At 39.6% G+C, this 11,161-nt stretch overlaps 1 protein-coding gene across 3 annotated transcripts in view; it reads right to left on the minus strand.

Annotated features, from left to right (window-relative positions):
- Positions 1-4,438: 4,438 nt before the first annotated feature.
- The window catches only part of LOC109323477 (doublesex- and mab-3-related transcription factor 1), a 117,804-nt gene continuing 111,081 nt past the window's right edge, over positions 4,439-11,161 (minus strand). For all 3 annotated transcript variants that reach the window (XM_019555058.1, XM_019555059.1, XM_019555060.1), the window contains one exon: positions 4,439-6,314. In XM_019555058.1, the coding sequence (XP_019410603.1) occupies positions 5,350-6,314 (965 nt within the window). In that variant the 3' untranslated portion in view covers positions 4,439-5,349. The remainder of the gene's footprint in view (positions 6,315-11,161) is intronic.

Below are 11,161 nucleotides of genomic sequence, written 5' to 3' on the forward strand. Positions count from 1 at the left end.
TTAGTCATTTTCAGAGACAAGAGTGGGAGCATCTCCAAACACAGACCTCTGAAATAATTATCTTCCTTGACTCAGCAGTATTTTCTCAGAAGCCATCTTCCCACAGACTTCCCTGCCCTCATTAGCAAAATATCCTCTTTCCTGGGGGATGAGAGAGGGCTGCGACCATGAACTGAAAATTCCTACTGCTGGGAGAAACATCAGTTCCTCCATGTACCTGTTTCAGAGCAAACCACCCTGAATAGAACTGCTTCTCCCAGACCTTCTTTCAAACACTGCAGTACCTGGAAAAAGAAGCCCCTTTGCTTATAAACTTGGGAGAAGGAAGGGATCTTGGCGCTATTGCTGAACCTCTACTTGGGGCAGGGGTCCTCATTTTATTATTTCCTTCTTTATCACCTTTGTAAAGGAAAAGAGAAAGGAGTCAAATGGTACAAGTTTATCATAAGTCTTGTGAGTCCATTGCAATTCTCTAACTAAAATGAAAGTGCTATCCTGTGGAATCAGGTCATCATTTGAGAGCCTGAGCTTTCACTGTTGAAGAAAAGAGTTTGAAGACCCGAAGCCTATAGGCTCATAACCCAGAAGGCGAATGAGGACAACTGGAAAAAAAAAAAATCGCATGGTTTCTAGCCAATTTCATTATGTTGAGGCAGGAGGAAAGAGGAAGGCTGTCTCATGACTGGAATGCTTGAAGCTGGGAATTCTGCTTTAAGTTCCTCTGCTGAACAGAGGATCCTTTGCTATATATACAATATTTAAAAGGTATGGAAAGGAAATGATTCCAAGTCATGTTTGTGGAAATTCAAGGCCAATCTAATAAGATTGGATTACAAGGCACTTTACATTTGCAAAACTCTTTATGACTCACTCCTCATAACGTTCCTATGAAGTGGGAGGGAATGTGCTCCCTATTTTACAAAGAAGGAAGCTGAGGCAGGCAGTGAAATGATTTTCCCAGGTCACACACCAAGTCAACTGGCAGAACAAGGTTTCAAGTGCAAGATGCTATGCCTCTGAGACCTTTGCTCAATTCACTAGAGAGCAGTCTAGTGCCCCCCTAATATAAAAAAGAAGAAAATATAACAGCCCAAGTCCTATGAAGTACCAAATACTTACTGTTCCCTCCCACTTCAGAGGGAAATTGCAGATGATCACATCAGCAAGGAGTTGTAGGTAGACTCTCTGCAGCAGGTTCAGTACAGCCTGGTTTTGGATTGCAGGATGCTTTCTACAGAGTACACATTTCTCTAAACATTCATTTAGCTGGCAGCAATCTAAGGGCTGGATATTGACAAGTCCTGAGCATTCCCAATGGAGTCAAAAATCAAGCCATAAGCCCTTCAGGGTCAGACTATAAGCAGTGACAATAGCTACCAACCACCAAAGCTACTTGAAAATTACTGTCATTAATTTCTAATAACACCAACAGTGGATCTTAATCCAAGATATTTCTGAATTGTATATGCCGTAGTCCCACAGAGAGGTAATGAACTGTGGACCACATCTGGGCTCACCGTTACAAAATGTCACCTGGAACAAATTAACAAATAATTACCACTTAAAGTGAAAAGATTTTTCTTTGTTATCATCCAGTCAAAAATTGTACTCTGAGAATGTTTAAATACTGTACTGAATGACTTCATTATCAGGAAGAGAGAAGAATGATGCCTCAGAGAGTTATATGTCCACTAGAATTGGAGTTTGGGTAGTGTGCTTTCAGAAATAATTTTATTTTCCAGTAATGACAATATGCAGTACCATATAAGAAATGAAATTGAAGAATTGATCTTATTCGTCAAATACAGGATAGCTTCAATATTAAAATTAACATATAAATTTAGCATCAATCTTATTTCCCCACTCATGTCCGCTGAGTAAATGCACATAAAGAATGAATCACTGAAACAGTATACTGAGAGAATCAAACTCATTTTTCAAATATGTCAGCACAAATGTGAGCTGAGCCTGTTTACCATGCACCCAACAAATGTTCTAGAGATGCCCCTTCAGACCTCTAACGTGGGCAAGTGTAGGTCCCTGCAGGAGGAACCACAAGCATATTTGAGACAGCCAATAAAGAAGGCTGGGCTGTATCAATTCTGTGAGGTTTGTTCACAAACATTCCTGACTCCAAGTAGCAGCCAACCTCCCTCCCTCCCTCTCCCTACTTTGATAATCACTGCTGGATTGTAAGCACTCCACAATGGTTACTAATTGTTACTAATAGAATGAAGAACCATAGTTAGTATCCTCATATTCACAGGTAGAAAATTTGATTAAGTGACATGCCTTGGGTCACAAGGGCAGCCTGTAGCAGAATTAGGAATTAACCCATGGGGTCCAAATTCTTAATTAACCATTAAACTTCCTCTCATTTCTAGAGTTATCAAGTGAATGGAAGTTGCTGGGTCAGGCTCATAAAGGAGAAATGAGTATTTTACTACCATTTTCCCTTCACCCCACATAAAATTATGGAACGTTAACAATGACAGCAGTAATTTAAAAACCCAACAGCACTAGCTGGTTGCTAGACTTCGCCCTACTGCACACCACCCTACTGTCAAAAACATCTTCCCTTGGATTTGCACGGGGTTTTCCATTCTTAGTTTTGTTTTTGGGTGGCTGGTCAATAGCTCCTAGGTTACTCCTAGTTTTTATTTATACAGCTCTGGTCTTCAAAAGCAGAAATACTTGCTCCAGTTTAGAAATGTTAAGTTTACTAAATCCAAAATCAATCCACAGGATGGAGTTGGAAAATGCCAATGTACCTACAGAGATAACTATCATACCTGAAGCAATTTAACTAGTCACGAGCAACAATTCTACCAAGAAATAAGACCATCTATGTCTCATCTGTTTCCATTTAATCCAATAGCACACATATCCCTATTGATTTTAATAGGAACAGAGCCACTTAGTGTAAATATAATTTATCACAACTGTGAAGAAAAAGCTACTGAAATGGGGAGAAAACTGTTGACTCACAATACTGCTGTGACAAATCACTGAAGCTGCAGAAACAGATGGCAGCCAGCATTATCCTGTTAGAGCTCAGCCTGTGGAAAGCTGGATTCAAATGTGACTTAATTCAAGAGTGAAATTATTATAGTAGCAGCAATCCATAGGGATCCATTGTCCACACTAAAAGGTCTCCCCACAATGTTGCACAACTGCTAGGATCTTTTCTGGTCCTGGCCCTTCCTTCTTGGTCACGCAATGAATTGAGCGGTCTGAGACTGACTGGGTGAATACCACTGTTGCATTTGCAGATATGCATTGGCAGAGCTATGTGGGGAAATTTGTACGGTGCGGGCTTTCTTTGTCAGGTTCTTATCAGTACTATGACACCCTGATTTTCACAATTACTAACTTTTAGAGAATAAAAGAAAAACAGAGGGTTGGCTTTTGTCAGTCATGCCAGAAAATAAATGCAGAGACAGTGAAAAGAATGAGCTAAAATCCCTCCTCTGGGCCTAATTCCACTCCTAGAGTGCTTTTTAAAATACCAGTAGTGTAATAGCATTGTCAACTGAAGGAGTTATGTCTGGTTTACACTGAGAGTGAAATGGGAATGAGCAGGTCCTTCCATCTAAGAATCTGAGCAACTATTTTTAGTGTTAGGCCAAAGGTAAGAAATGACCCTCCCCCTGTTCAGGAAGGAGGAGAGGTAAATCATTCTGATACATCTGGAATTCTTGCTACACGGTAAGTATAAACAGTGATATTCTCTCACTCTGCTGGCCTAAAATAGAGTTGTGTAAATAACTGATTTTTCAGTTCACTGGCAGTTAAGAAAATGGTAAAAAAAAAAAAAAAATTTCAGGTGAACCTGTAACATGGTATGGCCAAGTATGAAAGTATGGGATAGAACAGAAGTGCCACTGATCTGCAACAAAATTGATATTAATATGTCTGATTTGTATTAGAGCTGCATCCATTCAGCTTCAGGGCCTGCTGTGCTAGCACTGGAATTGTTTTGATGGGGGACATAATGAACACCCCATTATATTTTACCTACACTGAAATATGGGTTACAGTACTACCAATGAGCTGACAAGCATAGGTGGTCTTTAGCGAAAGGCTTAAAAGTTGTGCTGGAAATCTAAAGCATACTTTAAAAGAAGCGCAATTGCTATAGTGTTTTAATTAGTATAGCATTGGAGATGGTGCTTAGTGCTGCTTTGCCATGCTCATGAAAGGGACTGAATTAATACCATGCACACGTGCAATAAATCATTCTTGAATCTGAAACCAATAAATATTTGTAAGTTACAAGTTGCTTTAATGTCTTCTATTGTCATATGACCTCTCCTCCATGCCACTCAAGCAGAGGAAAAAAAGGAGCTATGCAGTAACATCCTTTATTTCTGCTTCTCTCTAAAATAACAAACTCTGTTTTACTCTGCCGAGCCCTCACAACCCTATTACACATATCTTCAAGACACAACACCTTTATAGATTTTTATTCATTGTCATATTCATTCACTGGCTTCAACATAGCGGGAGAGATCCTCCACATGTACAAAATGGCCTACTTCCCCTGGCATTGGTGAAGCTAGACACATTTATGCCAGCAAAGTATCTGGCCTTCTATCTTCAGAAAGGTTCTTTTCCCAAGTATGAATGACAGACCAAGATAATCTTCTTAGTTTATTTTTCTAGAGTCCTTAGCATGCTACATTAACCTGACAATGTTTAATCTTGTGTTCATTTCACAATACATTTCATGCAATTCACAGCTGTAATTGGTTTTACACTGACATTACACGTTTTGACCTATCCATGTGAAAAGAATAATTCTTAATATTATTTGTCTCTAAAAAGTGTCCAAGCTTAAACAGCACAGAAGCAGTTCACACTAATCTCATGTGCAGTAAGTCTTTTTGAATGCACGGATGATTATTGTCATAGGAATATAAGGTCCCTGTTTTAGTCCATTTGCAACTGAACTACTTTTGTTTGATTTCTTGTGTCCTGAGGAATCCTCTCTTATAAAACAGCATTCAAGTATTCTATTTTAACATTCCCAGTTGTCTGAGTTAAGGAGCAAGGCAGACCATCAGTTTTAGATTCCATTATAAATGTTCCATAGTCCCACAACTATTCTTAGCATAAGAGTCTTCCTTTGTAATGAACATTCAGCACTAAAGTATAGCTATTTGGCATTATCCAGTGAAGTGCAAGAAATTAAATAAGTTATGTCTTTATTGCTAAAGTACAATACCAAGCAAAGTCATTTTTTTATTTAATTGCAAGAAGTTCATAGGGAATGCCTCCCTCTTCTTGATGCCCAGTAGTTCAGCTGCTTTGCAAATATCATTTAGTTATCACATATCGACTGTCATTCTAAGATGATGTATTGAGTATTCTAGAGTCTGAAGAATCAGATCTTTCATCATAGTCATCTTCTGTATAAATAGGTTGTTTAGACACAATTGGACATCCATCATCAGGGATTGAAATCCTAGGATCTTCTGATGAGCGTGAAGGAAGGACAGGCGAACTTCGGAAGACACTGGTAGAATTACTAGAGAAAGGGCTGACGTACTGGGACCTCAGCTGGTACTGCTGCTGCAGTGTCATGGTGTTCCACAAAGTGACATCATTAGGTAGAAAAGGACTGGACTGGTTTCTTGCCAAAGTATTCCTCAACATCAGTGGGTATCGGGGTGGTTGTGGGAAAGGGTGCTGTAAAGGTACAGCCAAAGGATTTGGCACAACATTACTAGAATCGGTGGAAAATCTCAGTGTGTCTGGAACTCTAAAGGCTGATCCTACAGACCACTTGGAAGAGGAAATAGGATATGAACTCAGTGTGTGTTCAAAAATGTGCCCATTGGAAGGCAAAACAAGACCATCAGATTCCGCAGAAGTTCTGTCCCCACCGGCTACTGACGATCGGCTGGACAAAAGGACTTCAACAGCACTCACCAGATCGCCCCCACAGCCCTTCAAGATTAATTCAAGCACAGTCGGCTTTTGGTTGGGGAAGATTTTTTTTAACACTTCAAGTGGAGGTCTGTTGGCCTTCAAACTGAAAGGCAGAGAAACTGTCCCCGATGGACCTTCTATCAGGAGATGATTCTGTTCTGCGTGATATTTGGGACTGTCTGGCCTGCTCTCTGTGCTGCCACCGTTTTTCTGTACTGCATAACCTCCTTCATCTACTGACACTGTTTCAGGGCTTTCAGGAGTGAAGCAGTTTTTCACTTTTGTCGCATCTGGGGAACTCCTTTGGTCCGTGTCTTTGTCACTGTAGGTTTCAGCATTGTCTGTTCCGCTCGTGTCCCCCAAGCGTTCCTCACCCACATCTGTAAAGCAGAAGGCAGTTGAATTAGTCCATTCAGCTAGAGCAAACCTCTTTACATGCATTACACGAATGAAGCAGGAATCTAGGAATCTAGCAAAGGTAAGAATCACCAAGGTTTTTGTTATGCCAACTTTATGAATCTGTACCTAAACCCATCTTCTTCTGCCGTGCCGTGCCATGATAAAATACTAGTACTCAAACTGATGCAGAATTCTTTAATGGAGACAGTTGGTGTCCACTGTGCAAATTACACCTTCTTGTAAATAGTCTTTCTACAATACATAGCCAGAGAATGGGTATAGTAGACTAAACTGCTGCTGGATATTAGATTCAACTTCTTTGTAAGTAATTTTTTGAACTGAATCTTGTCCTTAGTGACTGGACTGAGTGTTGAAGAGGGGACCCAGCAGGTCAAGTCAGCTCCACCAAGCCAAACTACATTAGTGGCACTCTTCTATGGCAATCTATCTAGATCCCCTGCATTGGCTCTCTGACATCAATGTCCTCGCCCCCAGGCAGTAGACCATGCAATTCCCACTCTCTCTGTGGTGGGGAGGGGTAGGATTGGTCCCATAGGTTTTGGGGGCTCTAGTTAGGCTGTGATTTATAAGCTTGCCATTGTATCCTGCAGAGGAGGAAGCCAAGAGCTTATTCCTGCAGATTAACAGGCACGTGTAGACAGGCCTGCAGAACAGAACTCGACTCTCTGCAGAGCTCCATGGATTTAATTGGGACTGTGTTTTAAGCATATTGCTGTTGCTCAGGGTGAGGCGCATGGAATCTGATTCCCATTATCATTTTTTAAATAAACACTATGCAGAGCACTAAAACATTTTGTTCTGAGGCCTCATTTTAACCAGGCCAACTCACTTATCAGCCCTCTTAGAACAGGAAGCAGCACAGAGACAGTGAAATGCACTGGAGCTGCAAAAGTATACTACTAAGCATTAATTCAGAACTATGAACTACTTAAACAGATCTGAGATAAACAAGTAGGAGTGTCCCACTGCACACTGCATAGCATGTCTTCCCTAGTAGTCATCTGGACAAGGAAAGTTAATTTTGCCAGGGTGCTGATTAAGTGTTTTATCAGCCAGCTCAACACCTGAGATGCACACGCAGTTCTCATCCACTCAGAAGAGGGGCAGAGGTATCATCCTCTGCCTTCCTACATCCCTAGATAAGGAAACAGAGCCTAAGTTATATCCTTGGGAGTATACTGTCAGGAAGGGGGGAGATTCTTGGGATTCACAATGACCCTCAGTTGGCTTAAGGATACCCCCAGAGTTGCAGCTATATTATGTTTTGTCATCAATCTTTGCATCAATCTTGTCAATGCAATCTTGCACACAGGCTCATCTGCTCTGAGAAAGCCTCGTTTTTCAGGGTTCTATGAACAGACATAACAAGAGACTCTGGGTCTCCAGAGCCAGGCCTGAGACCCACATGCTGCAGCTTGCTAAGTATCATCAGTCCTCCTAGCTTTCCTAAAGCTCCTGAGATCTGCATCATTCATTCTGCAGAGGACCAATGCCCTACAAAGTATAACTCAAAAGGAATTCAACAATGGAAAAGCCATTGTGGAGATTTCATCCCCCCTACTCATTCCTTCAGAAAAATCCAGCATATGGGGAAACCCCAAGAAGAGTATGACTATTTTTAAAGGTTGTAAAACAGATATTAAAAAGCAATATCAGGCCAGGGCTTTACCGTATTTTGCTCTATGACACTCTATGAGAAGTAATAGTTGTATGTACCGTTATATCATTCAGGAAACAATGTCTGTGCATTTCCTCCATGCTCTCAGCATGTCATTCCCACTATAGTAGTAAAAGGGGAAGGTGGGGGACAGAAAATGTTTCCATGAGTAAATATACTCCAACAAGCCAAACCCCTATAAATATTTTTAAATTGACATAAGTTTGTTCGAAGAAACTATATGTAGACTAGCCATTAATTACTATGGAAGAAGACTTTCTACTCTCAATCCTGCCCTGCCTCATGCCTAGCACACAGCTGCAATGCACCTATTTAGGGTTCTGATCCTAAAGGCTGCATGTGCAGCTTCTGTTGAAGTCACTGGAAGCTTCACATGTGAAAGGACTGCCGGACTCTAGTCTGAAGGTTAAGAAGCAACTGCAACTGTAGCCATTCCACAGTAATTTCCTGTGGGGAAGCACTTGAACATGAACTGATCATGCTATGGTGCCCAGTATTACCAGGTAACTGATATGCGAGTACATATATTTCAGAAATATTTGTTTCCAAAATATATTTACTGCTGTTTCCATTTAGCACAAGGCACTGTGTAACATAGCAAATAGACATAAAAAAGCATAATACATTGCATCTCCTAAATCAAGGAAATATGGCCTCTGTCCTGAAAAAAAATATTACTTTCAGGGTTTTATTACATTTCTTTTTTGAAATAACATTTGTTAATACCTGCCTTTATAAATTTGGCTAAAAATTATTTTTAAATTCTAGACATTTAAATTCTAAAAAGATAAGCATATTTAAAAGAGCCAAAAGTTCACACACACGCGCACACACACACCGACTTCAAGAACATCAGGATACTGCCACAACCCACTTCCCTATATAATCCTCACTCTTAACTAGATATGTAAGCTAATGATTACTAAAACATCCAATACATTATGTGTGTGTATGTCTGTTGGGGAGTGGGGCAGGAAGGATACACATGCATCTCACAAGATCAACAAAAGTGGATTTTGATAATGTAAATTAACTAGGGATAGATTAGCTCCTTGTTGGCACTAGAGCCCTGTGACCCTATTTAAACTTAGTAAATATTTAGAAAATAATATATAGCAAAGCTGGCCGAATCTTAATAATAACATTTGTCTCTGCCTGGATGTCAGTTGGAAACCTCTTTTCCTGCTGAACTGAACTGGATGGCATACACCAACTCACCTACCCCAAAGTCCCGGCAAGATCGCTTGGATTTCTTGCCGGGAAGAATATTTGTTTATTTTGTGCAACTCATCTGAGCACCAGTTTCCCTGCCACCCTGTAAATGGTGTGCAGGTGGGACTAGGCAAAGAAAATGTCCTGTTGGCTCTTTCTACATTTTTGCCTTTTTGAGGTTAGATTTTCACTAACTTTCAATCAGCAGAGAATAACAACTGACAAATAACCAAACAAACCTATACAAATACATTCCGGATGCTAAAATGCAGAAATATGACTTGCTGAGCCACCACACTTAGCACATCAACTTTGCATTGCTTCCAAATACTTCACAAGCTTCCACTATTGAAATACACATTTCGTTAAAAATAAATGTATTCTTTGTTCTAAGACCACTGTATCTTCCTGTAATACTTACTAACTAAAGGTAGTCAGAATTTTATAGTAACTTTATAGTAAGAAACCTTGGCCTCAGACAAACATTTAGTACATTTTAAATAAAATGTATACTGGTTCTGACAATGCGGTTATGGCTCACATTCAGTGAACTTTTTGCTAGCCTTGAGGAAATTAAAAAGAATTGGTTTCTTCATTTATGCTATGTATGGTGAACTGCTATAACATATCACATACACAAACTTTATAAATAAATACAAGAATAGATAAAAATGAATAAAAATATAGCTCTCTCTATGCATAAGCATATATATTTAATTTTAATATTTCATGTATACATGCATGAAAATAAGTATTGTAAATTCTGAGGGAGATAATATAGCATAGCTTTCCTTTAAACATTTCATATTAAAGATGGCAAGGTGCTCAAATGCTATGACAATGGTTTAAGGAGATTTATACTTATATTCTGAAAGTATCTCAGAAAGAGAAAAAACTCTCTCTTTAATTTGTTCATTTACTGGAAACTTGTTTAATACTTTGGACAAAGTACCTCTCTGCTTAATGGTTCCACTGATGACCTTTGTGCAAATAGCTCTAAACTGTACCACAATTAAGAGAGATCTTCCTGTAAACCAAATTTATGCCGGTCCCACACATATCTGCTTTTATCCCCATTTCTATTATTGTAATGAACTGACACTTAAAATATCAGAGGGAGAGTCATGAAACTAAAGACGTGTAAAACTTGCATCGAGTTAAAGAAATGAAACCCACTACATTGCACACTGCTCATAATTTCCCCCTTGGACAATGTTATGCTGTGAGTACTAAAGGAAACTTGGGAGGGAAATAACTGAAGATCTCACATGCCTCTTTAGTGCTGTTTTTACATACACTTGTAACTACTAATAAGAAGTGGGAACATTATACTTGCCATTTATGTGAAAGGTAAAAATATGAAATGGAAAAGTAACTGTTTAGGGTAACATACAGACATGTAAGGAAACAGGGAGAAATTAAGATACCTATAGTCAGTGTCAGATTCCAACACCCTGGCTCACACTGGGTACAACTTTATTCAAAAAAGAGTTTCCAGTAAAGAGATCAGGACCATTTCAGAAGTAAGCCTGCTCAAAGGAAGGGCTCTAAATCAGGAAAAGCTCCCTATTCCTGGACTAGTCTTCAAAGGGTAAAATTTGCAGGTGGTTCTTGGGAAACCAAGTGCCAATTCCTCCTTGGGCTTCGGCATCCTATACAACTGGCCAAGACACTACCTTTGCACCTCACTTCCCCATTTATAACAGGAGGTCAGAAGGATAAGAAAAGATTGGGAGGTACTCAAGACTCAGTAACGGGGCCATAGAATTAGAAATGTGGACTTAAGCACCAAAAACATAAGCCTGGACAAGGGATGTATTTGGTAGCCGTGTTGGTCTGAGACCAAAAGAAATGCAAAACTCTAGAACCCTTGGTTCAGAAATGATACCTTTTATTAGACCAACTATAAAACCTATA

This window comes from Crocodylus porosus, unplaced genomic scaffold (genome assembly GCF_001723895.1).
Source record: "Crocodylus porosus isolate Cpor-Errol unplaced genomic scaffold, CroPor_comp1, whole genome shotgun sequence".
Classification (NCBI taxonomy): Eukaryota; Metazoa; Chordata; order Crocodylia; family Crocodylidae; genus Crocodylus; species Crocodylus porosus.